Source organism: Carassius carassius, chromosome 15 (genome assembly GCF_963082965.1).
Source record: "Carassius carassius chromosome 15, fCarCar2.1, whole genome shotgun sequence".
Taxonomy (NCBI): domain Eukaryota; kingdom Metazoa; phylum Chordata; class Actinopteri; order Cypriniformes; family Cyprinidae; genus Carassius; species Carassius carassius.
The window spans coordinates 21,996,101-22,017,099 of NC_081769.1; the positions used below are offsets into that span (position 1 = coordinate 21,996,101).

Below are 20,999 nucleotides of genomic sequence, written 5' to 3' on the forward strand. Positions count from 1 at the left end.
TCAATAAGCTTGGCCTCCAGGCCCCCTTAAATTTGTAATGGTATTGCACTAAACAATTATTTGTGCAAAAAAAGTAACCAAAAATTTGACAAAAATGCCCCTTACAATCAAACTAATTTATTACAGCTGTTGCGAAGGGAAAGTAAATGAAAAGTCATTGTGGTATTCAATATAGATCTGCTCAAGTTGTCACGAGGGTTTTGTTCAGTGCGTGCACTCGCTGACTGAATTCCACACTCTCGCAGAGTGCACATGTATGTACAAAGTAGGAGATTAATTTCACAGTGTAGACATTGATTATAATGGGAATTTTTGAGAGTATTTCAATAGATAGTCCACCCAAAAATGAAAATGCTTTCATTAATTACTCACCCTAATGTCGTTCCAAACTTGTAAGACCTTTGTTCATCTTCAGAACACAAATTAAGATATTTTTGATGAAATCCGAGAGCTCTTTGACCCTCTATAGACAGCAAGGGAACTACCACAATCAAGGAACAGAAACATAATAAGGAAATCATTAAAATAGTCAATGTGATATCTATGGTTCAACCGTAATTTTATGAAGATATTAGAATACTTTTGTGCGTAAAAAAAAAAAAAGAATGACTTTATTTGTCATGGTGATGATCTGTTTTGGTTTAGTTTCTGTGTCTCCATTTTCCTGCCTAGTTAGTTTCAATGGTTTTTGATTAATTAGCCCCACACCTGTTTCTGTTTCTCCCGGATTACGTTCCCAGTATTTAAAAGTCTGTGTTCTCCATTATTTCTTTGTCCACTATTGATGTTTGATCATTTGGATTTGTGTTTGGTTGGGCCCTTGTGGATTATTAAGAGAACTATTTTGTTGTGCGCTTTGCTTTACACACCAACACGTGTGACAGAATAGCGGACAGAAAAGTGAGTACGTTTAGCTGCGTTTTTCTTTCTTTTTTGTTTTCTTTTTCCCCTCTCCCGGTATGGCTTTACCAGCTGTCCAGCTCCTATGCCTGGAGCAGTTGGACCGTTCGCTGGAGGATCACACCAAGGACTTTATCGATCTGACGTGTCTTACCCACTTCCCAGACCGCTTGCTCTGAGTTTTTTATTACATTGGCCTGAGCGAGCGGTGTAAGACACGCCTACCAGCGAACGAACCCAAAGAGGATTTTGCTGCTTTCGTGGAGTGGGTGCTGAAGAATAACCGTTCACCGTTCATCATCTGCCCCGCTGAGGAGGATATCTCCAGCCCCACTCCCGAAGCAGAGACCAGCCAGCCCTCATCCCACTGCATAGAATTACTGTCTGAGCCCACTGAAGACAGAGAGCCTGAGCCCGCCGCAACTGAGCCGATCATCGCTATGGAGCCTGAGCCTCCAGCACTGTCTGAACAAGTGCATGAGCCGGCAACATCATCCGTTCCCAAGGGAGTTTTGGTAGAGATTGAGGGCTTGAAGGGAAGCCAAACTCCCACCACTGAGGGTGAGCTGCAACTGGTCACTGGACTATACTATGAGGAACTTATGGATGTTTTCCAGATGGATTTAATAGATTGGTTTGGGAGGCATTACCCAGTTCTCCTGTGTCTCCGCTGGTTCCGCCCAGCACTGAATCTCCTGCGTCTCCATTGGTTCCACCCAGCCCAAGTCCTTCTGTGTTCCCTCCCAGCCTCCCTCTCCCACCTCCTCTCAAACCAGCCAGTTCCTCAACCCTATCTCAGCTGTTGCCGGTTGTCATGTAATGATACACGAAATCCAGTTGCAAGTGTAATACAGTTTATTTTCCACAACTCAAACAAGCAAGATATGTAAACAGTGAGCAGGTGAGCTGAAAGCAAACAAAACTCTGAGGACTGGAGAGAAAGACCAGCATCGACAAACTCCAACAACGATCTGACAACATGCAGTACCAAGCACAAGACAGATAAAGACAGGACAGAACAAGCATCAAGTGCAGCCACACTGACAGTTGCCGGAGCAACACTGAACGAGCAATCAGACAGATAATGAGAAACAGACATGCAGAAAGAACACACGGATCCATGACAGTACCCCTCCTCTTAGGAGCACCTCCTGGCACTTCCAGAGGAACCTACCTGGCGATTGTAATCATCGATAAGCGAATTATCTAATATGTCCCTAGCAGGAACCCACCTCCTCTCCTCCAGACCGTAACCCTTCCAGTCCACCAGGTACTGAAATCCACGTCTCCTCCGCCTCGAGTCCAGAATATGGTTTATCGAATAAGTGAGTTCCCCATCTACGGGTCGCTGCGGTGGGGGAACTGGGACAGGCGGATTAATGGTAGAACCAAAAAAATGGGCTTTAATTTGGAGACATGGAAGATGGGATGAATTGTTCTGTATGCAGAAGGAAGTTTGAGGTGGACTGCCACCGGACTAATAATCTTGGTGACAGTAGACAGATGGCTTTGACCGGTGGCGAATGGCCTGAGCCTTGGTGTGCGACCCCACCTGGAGGATGGCTTCTCTAGCCCTCCTCCAGGTGCAGTGGCACCTCTGGACAAAGGTCATAGCAGAGGGGACCGCGACGTCAGATTCCATTCTCTGAAAGATAGGTGGCTGGTAACCTATGCTACACTCAAACGGAGATAGGCCCGTGGATGACACTGGTAAAGAATTGTGTGCGTACTCCACCCATGAGAGTTGCTGACTCCAAGAGGATGGGTTTTGAGACACCAAACACCTACGTTCCAAATCTTGGTTGGCCCTCTTCGTCTGACCATTACTCTGGGGATGAAACCCAGAAGAAAGACTAACAGTCGCCCCTAACAAATGACAAAATTCCTTCAGAAATTTGGAAACAAGCTGAGGCCCCCTGTCAGAGACCATGTCCACCGGGAGGCCATGAATACGAAAGACGTGATCAATGACAGTAACCGCTGTTTCTCTGGCTGAGGGTAATTTGGGCAGAGTAACAAAATGAGTTGCCTTCAAGAACCAGTCCACCACGGTCAAAACTACTATGTTACCCTGCGACGGCGGGAATCCCGAAACAAATTCTAGCAAAATGTGGGACCAGGGTCTCGAAGGAACCAACAGCGGCTGAAGGAGTCCAGCAGGGGGTCAATTAGAAACCTTAGAAATGGCACAGACAGAGAAGCCAAAACAAAATTTTGTATATCCCGGGCCATAGAGCGCCACCACAACCGCTGTTTGACCATAAATACTGTACGATTTACCCCTGGATGACAAGCTACTTTGGAAAAATGGCCCCAATGGATGACCTCGGACCATAATTCTTCTGGCACAAATAAACTGGTGGGCATCCAGGCAGAGGCATCACCCCTTCTAAGGCCCTATGGACCTTCGACTCGCTCTCCCAAGTCATACCCAATACCAAGATGTTATGTGGCACTATGGACTTGGGAGATAATGGGCATTTAGATCTGTCAAAATTGCGGGACAAAGCATCAGGTTTAATGTTCTTAGAACCTGGATGATAAGAATTTGAAAACAACCAAAAAATAAGCCTAAATAACAAAATGTCATCCAGGTAGACATATATTAACTGATCGACCATGTCTCTCTGCACGTCATTGCCTGGAAGAGATAGCCCAAACAGCATAACAAGCTACTCAAAATGACCCCTGAAGGTATTAAAAGCGGTCTTCCATTCATCCCCCTCCCTTATGCGAACTAAATGATAGGCATTGCGAAGATCCAACTTTGTGCAAAAGGAAGCACCCTGCAGACTCTCGAAGGTTAAAGACATTAACGGCAAAGGATAGGTATTCTTTACCGTGATACTATTCAACCCTCGATAGTCGATACATGGATGCAGGGAACCATCTTTCTTTTCCACAAAGAAAAATCCCGCACCTGAAGGAGAATAAGAAGGACGGATGATCTTGGTTGCTGGAGAATCAGAAATATATTTCTCCATGGCTTCCCTCTCCGGTACGGAAAGTGGGTATAATCTGCTTTTAGGCGGAGTTGGTGAGCAGGTGAGCAGTTTATGTAACACGGAGACTGCGAGGTGCTGACCCAATCCAACTCAGAAATTATTCCCGGTAACAGACGTTGAAGTACACTGGCCGATATCCGAGGCTGAAAGCAAACTAAACTCTAAGGACTGAAGAGAAAGACGAGCATTGACAAACTCAAACAACGATCTGACAACATGCAGTACCAAACACAAGACAGATAAAGACAGGACAGAACAAGTTTCAGGTGCAGCCACACTGATTAGCTCGTCAGCCAGAGCAACGCTGAATGAGCAATCAGACAGATAATGAGAAACAGACATGCAGAAAGAACACACGGATCCATGAACCATGACACCTGTCAGTCCCTCAGCTCACACTCAGTCAGCGCCATCTGGGTGCTCTTATCCGCCTCGGGACTTCCAGTCTCCAGCTCCGCCTTGGCGTAAGTATCCCCTGTCTCCGCCTCCAGCCTCCAAACACAAATTAAGATATTTTTTGATGAAATCCGAGTAGGGATGGGTATCGAAAACCGGTTCCATTTTAGAACCTGTTCCAAATTTCCAAGAACCGGGTATTCGATAAGACGCGTGCATTTCGATTCTGCTTAACAATTCCTGCATTGGCATTTCAATTTAATAAATTAAAAATGATTAAGTGCAGGAAAGGAAAGAATTTGCGCCCTGTTTGTGTGCAGCGCACATGAAGCGCAAGCGCGTGCTCATAGCGGTCGGCGGTCGTGCTGCGGGTTCCCGGTTTGTGTCCGTTCTCGGACCATTCCGTGTATTTCCACGGTAGAAAAAGTTTTTCTGAGCCGAAACTGACTTCTTTCATATTTGTCGACCAATATACAGAAAACTACATCAGTATATCAATATAAATACAGGCCTTTTTGTCTTACGTGAACGTGAACAGATCGGAAAAAAACACACATGTACAGTATTTTTGCTTAAAGAGACAACAGTCTAAGAAAACCGCTGCCTGTCATTAATGTTAATCAAAGAACAGAAGAAAATCATTCACTGATCTTGACTGAATATATTTAATAACTTTAATTGATTAATCTTTATTTTATTTATAAAAATAAAACTATGCAGTGTTTTTAAACTTTTAATTACAGTTTCTGTACCTGAAATTTAGTTTGGTTGTATTTATTTATTATATTGCTGATTGATTTGTTTGTTCCTATCTTATTACTGACTGTTTACTTGTCTTTAACACTTTAATATTTGAAATTTAAATTAATCTAGTTGTCTTTGCTATGGTATTTACTTTTGAAAGCACAGGCACAATTCCTCTTGCAGTGTTTTTTAGGCTGCTGATTTTTGCTCATGTTATTTAGCTGCAACAGAATGCTTTGTAAAAAGACAGAATACATGTTTGACATCTAAATGTTTTACTTAATTTTTTTTATATTGGATTTTTTGTGTTATTGGAATCGAAACTAGGAATCGATAAGAATAGGAATCGGAATCGATAAAATTAAAACGATACCTAACCCTAAATCTGAGAGCTCTCTGACCCTCTATAGACAGGAAGGGAACTACCACGATCAAGGCACGGAAACATAATAAGGAATCATTGAAATAGTTCATGAAGTCTGTGATAATATTTTTTGATAATGTTAATGTTTTTTGCTTGCTTAATTTCTGTAGGCCTGTATAATTCTGCTGTAATGAACTACAGTATATTCACTATACTTTGCTATACGTACAATGTTTTTATTAAACTGCGAACATGTTAAATACAAATTCAGCCTCATTAAAAATATTTTATGACCTGACACTCATATCTGGTATTTGCCTCAAGTGAGGGGTTTATGATGTGTGCAGTTAATAGATTACAGTTGGATACTTTTAGTCTTACCCTGGAGTTGGTTCACTCTCTGCCTATGCATCTAGAGATTTCAGTGATACATGACAGTTAAAAACGACTTGAAATAATTCTGAAAGTACCTTAAGATAAATGTTAAAGTGTGCCCCTTAAAAGCATAAGTGGCCCCTGTCTGACACAGTATTTCATCCTTATGATGCATGCATTAAAAAATTACTAAATCACCAAAAATACTACCCAGTGATTTAATTTAGGTAATGTTTTTTTTTTTTTTTTTGGTAGGGAAGTAAAGAAGATTTTAGTATCTATAATGTGTGTGTGTGTGTGTGTGTGTATATATATATATATATATATATATATATATATGTATATATATATATATATATATGTATATGTGTGTGTGTGTGTGTGTGTGTGTGTGTGTGTGTGTGTGTGTGTGTGTATGCCTATGCTATTTTGTATTTGATCATTTTGAATATCAACATTTGGCATGTTCTTGCTTATCCACTCCAATTTACTCAATGAGGGACATCTTACCACTTTTTAATATTTTACATTTTGTGCTATAACAACTAAATTAACAAATGTTTCTATTTGTTTTCTATAAAATATTAGCTTTAACATTATCATCCTGCATACAGTATGTTAAACTTATATCTAAATTACAATTTAAAACTAAATCCACACCATCCTTAACGGGGTATATCCCCCATATGTTTACAGTAGCAATAGGTTTTTCTTCGGTGTGCTGTTCATTTTGTTTTGTCAGGTCTTGCTAATACTGTGATTTTGATAGAATCATTATTTAGGATCAGCTCACTCGGCGTCTTACCCATGTTATTTATTGTCCTATTCTTCAAACTCATCAATACTCCTGAAGCTCAGATACAGTAAACCAATGCTCAGTGCATCAGTGAAAGAAATGCCACTTTGCCACTTCCTCATCCAGATTATTTTACAAAAAACTCTATAATTTATCATACGTATTTTAAAATGATGTGTGGGTAAACTGATATATATCAATTTCAAAGCTTTTAAATTGTGAAAACTTGCAAACGTTCAGGTCATTGTCTTATTTATGTCTCTCTTTGGCTCCACTTAGTGGCCAAAAGGCGTGAGTGCCACATACTTTGGTCAAAGTGGTGGCACAAATAGTTCCTCACATTTATAAAACAGAGAGATCTGAACTATAATCACCTTTTGTTTGACCATGGCATCATGTTGACTGCACAAATACATTAGTTTGAAAATAATAAACATGGTGTAAAAATAATTTTCACTCAGAAATTTCTAATAAATTCCACAAATAATTACAAAGAAATGGCAAGACATTCAATTAAACATATTTTGAAGTAGAATTTGTTTTCTCTCATCTTATTTTATTTTTTATTTTTTTAAAATGTACTACATCAATTTTAGTTTTATATAACTATAATTGTCATCTTAATAAAATTGTTAGTTTAACTGTTTAATTGTATTTTAATTGTAACACATTTTTGGAGAATAAGAAGCATTTTTATTTGACTTTTGTACATGATTCTGTTTGTGGGCTGAGCACATCTGTAGCCAGACAGACCTATATAACAGATTGAGACATCTAGATGTAATCCTAAAGGGTTTAAACCACTGGTCATACACGTGATTATTATCTTTTTTTCTGGGTTATTCTGAGCAGCAGCAGAAATGATTTTGCTCTGACTTACTCTCTCTGAGTGTCTCTCTCTCTCCCTGCAGAATCTAGTTAAAGCTTGAGAACTGTCTGTCCAACAAATCAACGGCCTACCTAAAACATCACTGTAAGTCCCCATCCCTTCCTGTACGCTCAGACAATAATCTGTCATCAGCGTAATAAAACATACCCCTCACAGATCAATTTCACTTTGTTATTACTCAGAATAAACGGCATAAATACTGTAATATCAAACCTAAATCGTAGGTAATCAGATGAGAGGCAGCAGGGGGAAATTATTTCTCTGTTTAACAAACAAGACAGTGACTGATGCAGATAATTATGCAGATTTCTTTCTCTTGACATCACCCTTACATCTCATGCCATTTATCCTCCACGATCAGACGAGCTGAAGAAAAACTGCAGGCAGTTGCTGCATTGATGAAACAGATGGAGCTTACATCTGGACTATTTTACACTGCATGCACCAGAGTAACAAAGAGGTGTAATCACAATGTCATTTAAAATTACAGCCGTCAACTGTATTAATGAACCCTGCAAATTGTTCAGACTTCCAGGATTCAGAAATGAATTTTACCTAGAAATGAACTTGAATTTTTAATGAGGAGGTTTAAAATGGAACACGATGGAGTAAAGATAGCTAGACGAGATGGTTTTCTGAACAAGCAGACTTGCATAGTCTTTAATAATCCAATGCAAAACATGATCATTTACAAATGCATTAGCAAAAACATCAAAATTTGGAAATATAACTTAGATACATTACATAAATTGCAAAGCATCTTAGGGAAATAACCATGTGTGGTCATGACATTTGCGCATAGCCATTTCACTTGATGTTGTTAAAAAAAGTCACAAAAGACATTTATGTATGACCCTGCAAAATGTTTGTAATTTTACCGCAACCTATAAGAATAACATCTGTAATGTACAATATCACACACAATATGTAATACAATAATGCGTTTCAATCATTAACTTATCCATTTAAATCCTTCTCTTTTTAAAAACGTATTACTTATTTTCTGTTTTAATGATACAAACTACAATAGCCGTTTATAGGCTGTTAAGACTTCTATAGCAACATACATATTTCTATGGGTTATATATTTGTGCAACAAAAAGTTACAGTATCTAAAAATGCATTGTAACAGCTGTTAGATGCGTCATCGCATGGCCCGCTCTGGTTTAATTTGGCAGTGAAATGAATATCTCTAAAGGCTAACTGTATCAGAACCCTCTCATAGGAAGAGATTTCATTCATTATACTAAGAGCTGAGAGCCTAAAAAAAATCAAGCAATAACACACCAAATTAAGGGCACACCACAACAATATCCAACAGTTATCTAATTATTTAATAGTGGAATATTATTCAAATAATGTAATGTCTTTACACACTTATATATATATATATATATATATATTCTTTTTAGATTTATTATCATTAATATTTTTTGAGTATGAATTATTACTATCTGACAATAAGAGTATTAATTATTCTTCCAATTTTTTTTCTCTTCATACTTTGGCATTGCTTATCAATATTACAGAATTTATTACCAATTAGATCTATTGGCTACCTTACTTCTCCACTAAAATGTTATAATAATAAAGAGTTAAGTTACTATACCTATTATACCTATTAATATTAATGTCAATCAGGCCCGCAAAATATGAATGAGATTATTATTATTTATTGAAGTTGAGTTCCTATGCCTATTTACATGGTTGTCAATCAGACTTATGTTATTGTAAGGCTTCGTACCTTGCTGTGTTGTCGAGCTGCATTATGAATGATGAGCAGTTGCTCCACTATAAGATTTACTACAGTTTTAAAGGCTTAACTAATTGTAACCATGGCCATGAATTCTCTATTCCAGCTCAAATAAGCTTCATTGTGAATCTCCCAGTGTCCCCACCATCTCCACCTCCACCCATGGATGATCGTGGCACAAAGTCTATAGTGGCAGTGTGTTTTATCTGACCTTTGCTCTGACTCCAGAAGAACATAAACACAAAACAGATCGCCACAGAGCTCAGGAAAGAGAGAAATCCCATGGTAGTAGCAATGATAAGTGTTTTTGCATCAAACGGGTAAGGACTTGACACCCTTGCAGAGGAGTTAGTAGAAGGAGGTAATGAAGTTCCCATCCATCCCCCGTCTGAGAAATATGACACTGTGCGGTTTTGTGGAAGCCCCTCCACTTGCAGACTCACTGAGATGCTGTCGTTCCCTGCTGCATTAGATGCAGTGCATAGATACATTCCACTGTCCTGTACTTGGGTGTAACGCACCTCCAAGCTCCCATTAGCAAGCACTCGTACTCTCCCGACAGAGCTAAGTGCAGTCTGCTGGGCTGACAGCCAAGTAATAGAAGGTGATGGATAGCCGTCTGCTTTGCAGTCAAACCGTACACTCATGCCCTCCACAACACTCACATCCTGCTGCTGCCGGTTCAGAATCTGCGCTCGCCTGCAAGTAAATATAACCGGGAGATCAGCTTCTGAAAAGTCACGAAAAGCCTTCTTGTGTTGATTTAGAGGCGAACAGGTGGGTTGGCGGCCATCGAAATCCAGCCGCCGCCGCCGTCGCATGACCCAGAGTAACCTGCAGTCGCAAGCCAATGGGTTTCTGTCCAGCCTTAGTGTCTGCAAGTTCCCTACGGAGTGGAAGACGCCTTCTTCCAATGTGGACAGATGATTCGAGGACACATTGAGCAGACGAAAGTGGACCAGACCCCTGAAGGCACCCGGCTCAATACGTAGCAGTTTTCCACCTACCAGGTGCAACTCTTGGAGCCGCAGAAGCTCCCCAAGAAGGTTGGCCTGTATGGAGGTGATGGGGTTGTAGGACAAGTCAAGGTACTGCAGGTAGGTGAGAGGACGCAGTGCAGCATAAGGTACGGCGCTGAGATTGCAGTTGCTTAAAATTAAGGTGGTAAGGTTCAGACCTACCAAGCTGTTGCTATTTAGCGTCTCGAGAGAAGGCCAGTGGAGGATCTGCAAGGTGCGCAGCTGGTGCAGTCGGCGAAAGGCATTGTTGGGCAGGACATTTATGGTCAGCTTGCGCAGACGCAGCTTGGTCAAGCTCTGAAGTTGTGACAGAGCCTCGGTGGGGATGGAGGTCAAATTACTGCGGTCCACGTTCAACTCCTTCAGCGCCTGAAGCCCAACAAATGCCCGTTGCGAGATAAACACCAGGTCATTTTCTCCTGCATCGAGCAGCTGTAGATTAATCATATCTCGAAATGTGTAATCCAGAAAAACCAGGATCTCATTATCACTGATATCTAGACGTTGAAGGTTGGAGAGACCAGAGAAGACCCCAACCGGTAGGATCTTGAGACGGTTGTTTTTAATCCTCAAGTATCGCAGGTTCTTTAGCCCCTGAAATGTTTCCACCTCAATCATAGAGATTATGTTCTCACTTAGGTCAAGGTCCTCTAGCTTTGACAGGCTGGAGAACTGACGCCTGGCCAGCGTTTTCAGCTGGTTTCTTGAAAGATCTAAGCGTTTGGCATTGTTTGGTAACCCTTCAGGCACACCTGTCAGGTGTCTTGAGGAGCAGTTGACCTCTAAAGTGTCAAGGTAACAAGTGCATTTCTGCGGGCAGGTGAGGTCTGCAGCTGATAGGTTTGTGCACCACAACAGCAGTACTGTCCATGCGCCCCGCCGGCCACACAGATCCATGAACATCTTACCTCCTTCCTGCAAAAAAAAAAAGAAAGAATGAGAAAATAATCTTTGAAAAAAACGGCATACGCTGGTTAGGTATGTTTTGAAGCATGGTAGCTGGTCATGTGCTGGTCCTAAGCAACTAGCTCCTGCTCAGAACCAGCTCATAACCACCTTATAAGCAGGTCAGGACCAACTAAGGACCAGCTTATAGCATCTTAAACCAGTTGCCATGCAAAACATACATATTCAGCTGTTTTTTAAAAAAGAAATTTAATATTTGTATTCTTGTTGGTTTTGAAAAACTTGTATGTTATTCTCGAGAAAAGTTTGAATATGCAATCTACATTTTTTATGTCTTTAAATATTTCACTTAATTACAAAGTATATTTTTAATATTTAGAGATGCAGAGACGCAGTCTTTACAATATTATCTCTAATTAATGCCAGAAAAGGTTCTTTTCATTAGTTATGTCAGGACAGTTTTATATTTCTGGTTTAATTTCCTCCAAAATATCAAAATGAACTTTAATGCAGAAAATAAAAACATGCTTCTCATAGAGGATGTTACTTTTAGTCATTCTATGTATGAGATGCAGTTGCAATTATGTATTTGTGAATACTTTAATAGATATGGACATAATAGATATGGAGAGATTTGGGTATTGCCATAGATCAAATGCATCTTGATCAATGTACTGTACTAAAAAGTAGGCATTAATAAGCATATACAAGAAGCATTTTCAAGAGTTATAGATCTTAAATGATTAAATCAGAAGACAAGCTTAGTTGCTTTCCTCACTATTTGTTACCAATGGACTACTTACCAAGGGACTTTTGTGGTGCCAGTTCTCATAACCAGATATTTTCAGGTTGGTATCTACAGTATGTTGGGCTCAGTGGTTGTTGAAGATGCATTTAAGTCACATTTAGACATCACACTTCCAAAAACCTAAAGCCAGAGAGAAGAGAAGAATCAGCAAAAAATGACTGATACTATGTTAAGATGATTTGTGCTAACAATCTCTTTAATGCTCTGCTTTTAGACAGACTGATTCAGACACAGCTGAAGTTGTAAAACAGCTTTTCATCCATTTCTGATGAAGGACGACAGTGGAATGTTTTAGACCTGTTTGCATTTGAATGCACCTTTGTTAGGTAAATAAAAATGACGAGACATGTGACAGCTGCACAGTAACACGCTTATTTCCCTTTCTACTGCTCGAGAGCATCTGATGTGAGAAGACAGGTGTGCAGGGCACTTTCACTACAGTCCAGCTTAACCTCATGTCACAGGGTGCACGTGGACAGGCCTGGACACAAATTAGAAATTACCCAGCATGGACAGACATCCAGTTTAATGGACAGAGCTGTACCAAATGACATCAGACATTCATTAGAACACAACAATGGACTGTTCGATAATACATGCATGGAATCCAGAATACATATTATCAAAGGTACCTGTGACTTTATACAAACATTTCTGACTTTTTATAAATATTAATAATAACAACAACTGCATAATGTAAAATCAGAATTCTCAGGAAAAAAGTCTTAATTGTGATATAAAAACTTATCATTTATCTATATATGCAGAAACCGCCTTCCATATAAATTAATTGAGCATACACTGAATCAGGAGTAAGATACATACATGCACTGAATTAGGGGTAAAACTGCTCTAAAAAATGAACTATTACAGCAATATAAGTTACACAACTTGGACTGAACTTGTAATGCAGTGGATTGAGATCTGAGATTGAGATCACTTCTTTCAGCAGGCGTCCTCAGTAATTTAGTCTATTTTGATTAGTTTGTTCACTGAACGTTAAATATCTCCTGCATCTGCTGAAGTAATGAGTTTCCTTCTTATTCAGAGAACATTTTGCATCATAAAGATGTTTTGCTTTAATCTGTTATTATAGGTAAATAGCCTCAATACACATAAACCTCAGTAATGGTGACAATAAAAAAAACTTAAATTAAGCACAAAACTGAGCTTTAAATATAACATTAGAAAGTAGCAGTGATGATAAAAACATCAGGATAAAACAAAAAACGCAAACCATGTGAAAACATTAGAAAATGCATCTCTAATTTATCACATTAGAAGACGTAAATTGAAGTTAAATTGCTTAATAACTTAAGTTTGTAAACATTTCCAGTAGTCCTTTAATGAATGAAACAAAATGGTTATGAAATCCTACCTTGTCGTGACAAATGATCTCAATTAATGCAGTCCTGTATTACACATCTCCCACTGCTTGCTTGCTTATAGCTGATTCACATGGGTCTAGGTTTCTCACATCTCCTGTTTACACATAAAGCTTCTACAGTATTTTGAACTTGTTCCTACTGAAACCACTTAAAATGAGGTTGACTTGTTTCCCAGAGTCCAGTGTCGTCCCCGTGTCTCTACACAAAGGCCTTATATGGCCAAATAAGCTGACTCATAATGCTGTATCTAGCGAAAGGAGAGAGAGAGAGAGTCAATCCTGGCTTGGCTGTTTTGACACCATATTGGTTTTCCACACAGCAGAGAGCCTGGCTTGATTGCTATGAATGACAGCAATAAAATTTATTTCAGGTGAATTTGATGTCATGATTTCAATGTTGTAACAAATTAACAGCTGGCTTTGTGGATGCAATCAAATAAAGCTAAATTAAAGTAAAATGTTCATGTTCTGTACATTTTTATTTATTTTTCCTGTTTTCTCTTTTCTTCCTTTTTCTCTATACTATGTTGTTTGAATTATGTGTATATTCCATATATTATATATATTAATATTAAAATATAATATACAAAGAAATGAATATATATGTATATGTGTGTGTGTGTGTGTGTGTGTGCGTGACCCCGGATCACAAAACCAGTTATAAGGTTTTTTATTTTGCAATTGTTTTGAAACTGAGAAGCTGAATAAATAATCTTTCCATTGATGTATGGTTTGTTAGGACAGGGCAATATTTGACGGAGGTACAACTATTTGTATATCTTAAAAATGAGAAGAAAAAAAATCTTTAAAGTTGTCCAAATAAAAGAGCTTAGCAATATATATTACTAATCAAAACATTACGTTTTGATATATTTACTGTAGGAAATGTATCTTTACATTGATCATTTTTACCCATTCATTGTATTTATGTATGTATGTACTGTATGTGTGTGTATATATATATATATATATATATATATATATATATATATACAGTGTCATGTTTTTATTATTATATTGAAATATAAAATACAAAATACACATACAAATATTTGAAACCACAAAAATATTTTTACATATATAGATTTTTTTCATTAACATATTATGCTGAATTAAATTCAAACTTTCAAATTTTTGGCCCAAACTCAAGAAGATGCCTCTCAGTAAAACTTTTGCATAATCAGCTACCCCGTCTACTAATCAGCTTTGGCAATGCTCTTATCTACCAAACAACACTCTGCCCAACATTGAGTGTGCCCTTGTCAATCTGATGCAATGTCATCACAGTTAGCCAGCCTTCACTAAGCTGAACACACACACATTGTGTTGTTTTCTCATATTGGGCCGGACTTTCATACTTTCACATCAACAATCAAAACTCATCAGAGTCAGACAGGCTTCATTAGGTTACAGTAAATGACATGGACCTTTGCCAGGTACTATAAACAAGGGAGAAAAATCTTTCCTCTGTTGCTGTAGCTGTTCCCCTGACTCCATTAGAAAACCACAACACTTAAAGCCTCTGCAGTCTGATTCCAATTTGCACTTCACTGATTCCAGGCATGCAAATGGGCTTATAACTGTGCTAAAAGAAATACTACTGAGTTTTAACTGTGTATTTTTGTGCGAAAAGGTCAGGAGAGGGACGTGCCTAGCAAACAGATGAGGGAATCCAGACGTTTTGAAATTAATATTTAACACTAGAGAATATTCACAAAATGCCAGCCAAACCCACAAGAGATTTTATTTTTATCCTTATTTTGGCGTATCCTACATTTACTGTGTCTAAAATCACTTCAGTGGCAATTTCAGAGGTCTCTGACCTGAATATTTAGTGTGATCTCTAACCTCTAAAGTGCATCCAGGGAATGTACTTCACCTGTGTCCCGGAGCTCATGCTATTCTCGTCCCAGCCGGGTGAAAACTGCCCAGAGCCGCTTTCCAATCTCCAATTAGAATTCCTCACATCAATTCTTCACAGCAACAAATGCAACTGAGTGAGAAAGAAGCTGTTTATGGCTCCTGCCCTCTACCCCCGCCACAGAATGCAGCCATGTGAATGAATGCAAGTATCTAAAGCTTTCTGAAACAGGTGTTGTTTAGCAATGGGAGATGATGACAGATCTTCTGGACATGGAGTATTTGTTCCCTTCGAGCTTGCCCGGGGAACAGAAAAATAAATATAACAGAGAAGGTGAGGTTCACACTTGGATGCACAAACCACAGATGCTTCCTCAAAGTGTTTGCATTTCAAGCCCACAGTGAATTTACAAGACGCTTCTGCTCATCCTTCTGTGATCCGCCTTTTGCTGAAAGCCATAAGGATGGAGTTTAAAAGCATCTCTGTTGTGTGCCTGCATGTGTACCACATAATACAAGCATTTAGTCTCAGCTCCGGTTGATGTGTGACTGATTTTGCTGCTTTAGTCTAAAGGAGTGTGAGAGGAATATAATCTGACAAGGGTGGCTACAGGCTTGTAACAATCAGTTTGACTGTAAAACACTTCAGGCTGCAATATAGTATGTGTTTTGTGGCAGTGGGTTTGACCAATTTACAGACTTCATGCTTTTAATATCAGCTTATGCATTTCCTGGGAATCAACAGCAAACAGCATTGCTCAGTATCAAATTAATTATTAATGTATAGATTAAGTTATGGTTATCGACATTGGATTTTTTATTATCATTTATCTGTTACCAAGAAACAGTTACCCAAAAAAGAAAATTTGTTGAAAATGTACCCTGTATCCACAATCCATAATAATGCTTCTTACAGTACAGAAGTACATTCTTTTGTCCTCTTACATCAAAATCCACCATAATATTTGTTTAGAACAGTGTTTGAAACAGAGTTTGATGTGTGCTTATTTCTCCCCTGATTCAGACAAGACAACTTTTTTTACTGGAGAAAGCAATATGAGCAGAGGACTTATTTTAACCAGAAGCTTGTGAAATTTTGAAGTTAAAAATGTCTTGATGGATTATAAAGACAGTTTTTTCACTTCACTAACTGATGGACTGGATCATGTGGAGTGTTTGTGGATTATTGTGATGATTTTATCAGCTGTTAAAACTCTCATTCTGATGACATTCATTCACTGCAGAGGATCCATTGGTAAGCATGTCACCTGTTCTGACGAAGAAGCAAACTCAAACATGCTACTGTTGTATGAATGATTTATTTTTGTGGCAGAAAGCAGAAATAAAACTTAGTAAAAAAAAAAAAATTGACAGATAATTGCTGTAGGTATTGCTCATATAAAATGGTATCTAATATTTTGTTTATGCTGTGTATATTTTACTCAAAAAAAAAAAACGAGTGTTCATGCTTCTTTGTTTTTCATGATTATGTTGGAGCAGCTGAGAGAGGTCATGCTGGGTTTAGATCACAACAGTCTGAAGGACAGATTATGATAATTCAGCTTTGTGCTGGTCACTTTAGTCAGTGCATGTACATTGTGTACCCCAAAGAGAATCAAATATAATGAAAAAAAGGAAAGTCTGTGTGGAAAAAATAAGCATGAGATCATCTCACATGTTCCTACTGCCAGAAGTGTAAAAGTGTTTTAAACTAACTTCAACAGAACTTTTCAAGGACACAAAAGTAAGGTCACCTCAGGCTAAACTGAATGCATTAATGTAACTGGGTCATTGCACATGTGCTCAAGTTCATTGTTAATTTTAGGCATTTTTATGGACAACGGATGACAAACATTTGCATATACAGTGTATAATATAAACCTGTGAAACATTCAGCAGCAAAAGCATCAGCAATTCAGTAAACATACTGGTGGGACAGAGATTATTTGTTTGTGAAGGCCCAGATTCAGACTTCATTCCAGTGATGCTCTTGTCTTCTAAATCGAGTCCATTGATTTTTAGTGTGATTGTGAAGAGGTCACACATATGGATGTGGTTTAGGCTCATATGTCATCTGTGAAAAGCACAGAATCTGCTTCGCTCATCTATGTATTAGACCTCTATAGATTTTAATCCATCAATTGAGGTTGCAACCCAGTCATGCTGACAGATTTCCTCCCATCCAGGGTCACAGATCCATCTCTCAAATGAAACTTCCTTACAAGAAAAACAGCTATTGCTTAGTTAAAAGATAGGACGGGTCTATTGGGAAATTTCGACAGTGAGACCTCTGCATCTGGCTGCGTGTTGTAATACAGAACACCCATTAGCAGGGTCATATGGTGCCCTGGATAGTTCAGTGTTCAAGCAGTCCTAAATAGGTCCATTTTAGGGCAGCAGGAATACACAAAGAACCAGGATGATGCTCACAATGTGAGGCAGACTAATTGGGGCCCCACATCACACATTTAGTCCTGGTGTGGTTTATTAAAAAGGCAAAACTGGTCAAATCTGCACCTGTTCAGTGATATTAAACCCTGATCCATAATGACCTCATAGCGGCAGACCTCATAAATCGCATGCAGATACATATAAGGGCATGATGAGAATGTCGAGTGACCAAGGAAAACAAACCAGTGATCAAGTAAGTGCTTTTCCCACTCCGCCCCATCAACCGGTGATAAATCAGGCCCTGCTCTGCATTACAACTCTTCTGATTAAAGTGCTCATCTGGACCAGCCCCAAAGCTTGCACTCCTTTAGCGCATTTGCTGTGCTGCACATCACTGGCGGTGTGGGATGCTGTTTGAAATCTCATTAGAAAGAACTTGCACAGATTGATTAGTGCTAATTAAGTGACTGCCAGGCATCCCAAAGGCCTCAAAGACCTGAGACAGAAAAACGAACACACCTGGTGTGCACAGTGCGAGCTGACCAATTGGGTCCCAACTTCTATTTTTAGTTGTATATTTGACTCCTAAAAGGAAGGCTATCAAAGTTATGTGCCTCATGACTGATCTTGCCCTGCCAATGGGGCTTTAATAAACAATGCAACAGAGCTAGCTATCTGTCTGTCTGTCTGTCTGTCTGTCTATCTATCTATCTATCTATCTATCTATCTATGAGTCAGTAAGTCTAATCCATGTTCTGTTAATTAGTCTATCAATCAATGAAAATCAATGAATGAGTCAATAAATCCATCCATCTATCTTATATATCTGTCTGTCTATCTATCTATCTATCTATCTATCTATCTATCTATCTATCTATCTATCTATCTATCTATCTACCTGTCTGTCTGTCTGTCTGTCTGTCTATCTGATATTTTACGCAAATTATTTTAAATATATATATTTTTTAAGTTTATAAAAGAAACAAACGTAAATAGCCTACATAAGAAAACATTAAAAATGAAAACGTAAATATGCTTTCTACAATATCACTTCTACCTTGGATGCCAACGTAAAAACAATTATTTTGATTACAACCGTATAAGAAAAGCCGTGAACCTAATTTATTTATTCATTATTCATATTTATTTATTTTTTAGCTTAGAGTAATTTAATAGCTTATACAACATAGCCTATGTTTTGCCACCCACGTCTGGTTGTGACAAAATTAGTGACTTCCAAATTAGTCGTAACCCTGAAGAACTCTAAACAAACATTGTCTTAAATATAGCCTGCATAAACTATAGCAAACAAAAAAACAAACACACACACACACACACACACACACACACGCAAAGCGGAACTCACCCGCTTCCCCTCACGAGATCTGCATGGCAGCGATATCATAGCTCTCCAAGTCTCTGTCCATCTCAGCTCGCAGTTCCTTACTTCTGCTCAATGTCCTCTAACATCGTGCTCAGAAAGACGACGAGCATGTCTTGAGACAAGACCCGAATATTTTTAATCGCTTTGCACCTTCATTAATTCCTCCTGTCTACGACACATCCCTCCAGGGTCTAGTAGGATAATTGTAGCCTTAATTTAGGTTGGCTGTTCTCCGCTCTGACGCTCCTCTGCACTCGCTCGTCTAACTTCCAGCGCCCACCTGCCCGTTTCAGTACGAGTGAACATCCCAACCCCTGCGGTTTTAGAGAGCAGATCGGTGTTTACTGGTCTATTCAGCAGAGCTGATGAAGGATAACACCTCGTGAGGGCACTCTGGGAGAATGACAGATATTTGCGCGTCTCGGCCAAATCTCCGGATTTAGGTAAAGCAGCAGATGGTTGCCTGAGTGAGACTCGTGGTTTGTAGACTGTAGAAAACATCTCATAGGACACATGTTTGCTTCAGTCGATTTATACGATAAAACTCGCAGTGTTAAACAAAATGTGACTTTTTGTGGTAAACTGGTTTTAATTGCATTGTATTTGTCAAAAAGAGAAAAGTAGGCCCATACAAAACTTAGATTAAAAGATTTATTGAATTTAAGGTAAAAGGTAGTTGTTGGCAGTCAGAACAAAATCATAATAATATGGTGACAATATTAAACGAGTTACGGAATAGCATAAAATTAGCCATAAAAAAGTCATTAAAAATCTCACGCTTCAGGCCTAAACATGAACTAAAAGACAATGCACATAGGGAATTGTGGGTAGCCATGCCCATTTCCACATGAATAATATGCTATTCTTACTTGTAGCTTATACCTAACAAAATATAATATATTGATAGCCTAATTGTTACTCTTATGTATTACAAATACAAGTATTACCTTTTAAAAAGACTATTTTTTAATCTTAATCTGTCTATCTATCTATCTGTAAAAACATTTGCAATAAGATCACATTGTCATTGATTTATATATATATATATATATATATATATATATATATATGGGTAAGGTAACTTATTTTTTACAGCATTGGCTAATACAGTGCAATTAAGACTGTGATAAATCACTATTTGTTTTTCTTAAGGCTTTGAGTCAGATGTGCAGGCCTGCAACCAAGATCCTCTAATATGCTGACGATGGTCAGATCTCCCAGAAAATATGCAGGACTAAAATACCTTTCATTAAATAATATTTAAGAACATTCGCCTTGATTTTAAAATATGCAAAGTCAGACCATCTGTAGAGAGACAACAATGTTGACAATATGCCTTGTGTTAAACATCTCTGTGGTTAATCAGACTGTGGCAGCTATTTTAGCCCTCATGCCAGGATGAAAAAGCCAGACAATCACTTACATTCTTAAATAACTTGAGTGCCTTTTAATGGACATCACAAAACATTGAAGGGATAGTTCACCCAAAAAGGAAAATTATGTCATTAATGACTCACCCTCATGCCGTTCCAAACCAGTGAGACCTCTGTTTATCTTCGGAACACAGTTTAAGATATTTTAGATTTAGTCCGAGAGCCTTCTGTCCCTCCATTGAAAGTGTGTGTACGATATACTGTCCATGTCCAGAAAGGTAAGAAAAATATCATCAAAGTAGTCCATGTGACATCAGAGGGTCCGTTAGAATTTTTTGAAGCAAAATTACATTTTGGTCCAAAAAAAGCAAAAACTACGACTTTATTCAGCATTGTCTTCTCTTCCGGTCTGTTGTGAGCACGTTCACTGCAGTGTAGTGATATCCGATTCGCGAAGAATCACTCGATGTTACCGGATCTTCTTGAACCAGTTCACCAAATCGAACTGAATCGTTTGAAATGGTTCACGTCTCCAATAAGCATTAATCCACAAATGATTTAAGCTGTTAACTTTTTTAATGTGGCTGACACTCCCTCTGAGTTCAAACAAACCAATATCCCGGAGTAATTCGTTTACTCAAACAGTACA

General features: G+C 38.6%; 1 protein-coding gene and 1 long non-coding RNA gene across 2 annotated transcripts; one reads left to right on the top strand and one right to left on the bottom strand.

The window, feature by feature from the left end:
• Positions 1 to 7,443: 7,443 nt before the first annotated feature.
• On the top strand, positions 7,444 to 13,671 carry LOC132158553 (uncharacterized). Its single transcript, XR_009437697.1, has 3 exons — positions 7,444 to 7,553; positions 12,351 to 12,583; positions 13,519 to 13,671. It is a non-coding gene; the product is annotated as an uncharacterized LOC132158553 (long non-coding RNA).
• lingo4b (leucine rich repeat and Ig domain containing 4b) lies at positions 8,915 to 19,455 on the bottom strand. The gene is made up of 3 exons (XM_059568001.1): positions 18,960 to 19,455; positions 11,951 to 12,075; positions 8,915 to 11,156 (listed from the first exon to the last, which is right to left on the bottom strand). Exon 3 carries the CDS (start codon positions 11,142 to 11,144, stop codon positions 9,330 to 9,332), a length of 1,815 nt encoding a protein of 604 aa, XP_059423984.1. The 5' UTR covers positions 11,145 to 11,156; positions 11,951 to 12,075; positions 18,960 to 19,455; the 3' UTR covers positions 8,915 to 9,329.
• Positions 19,456 to 20,999: the final 1,544 nt, after the last annotated feature.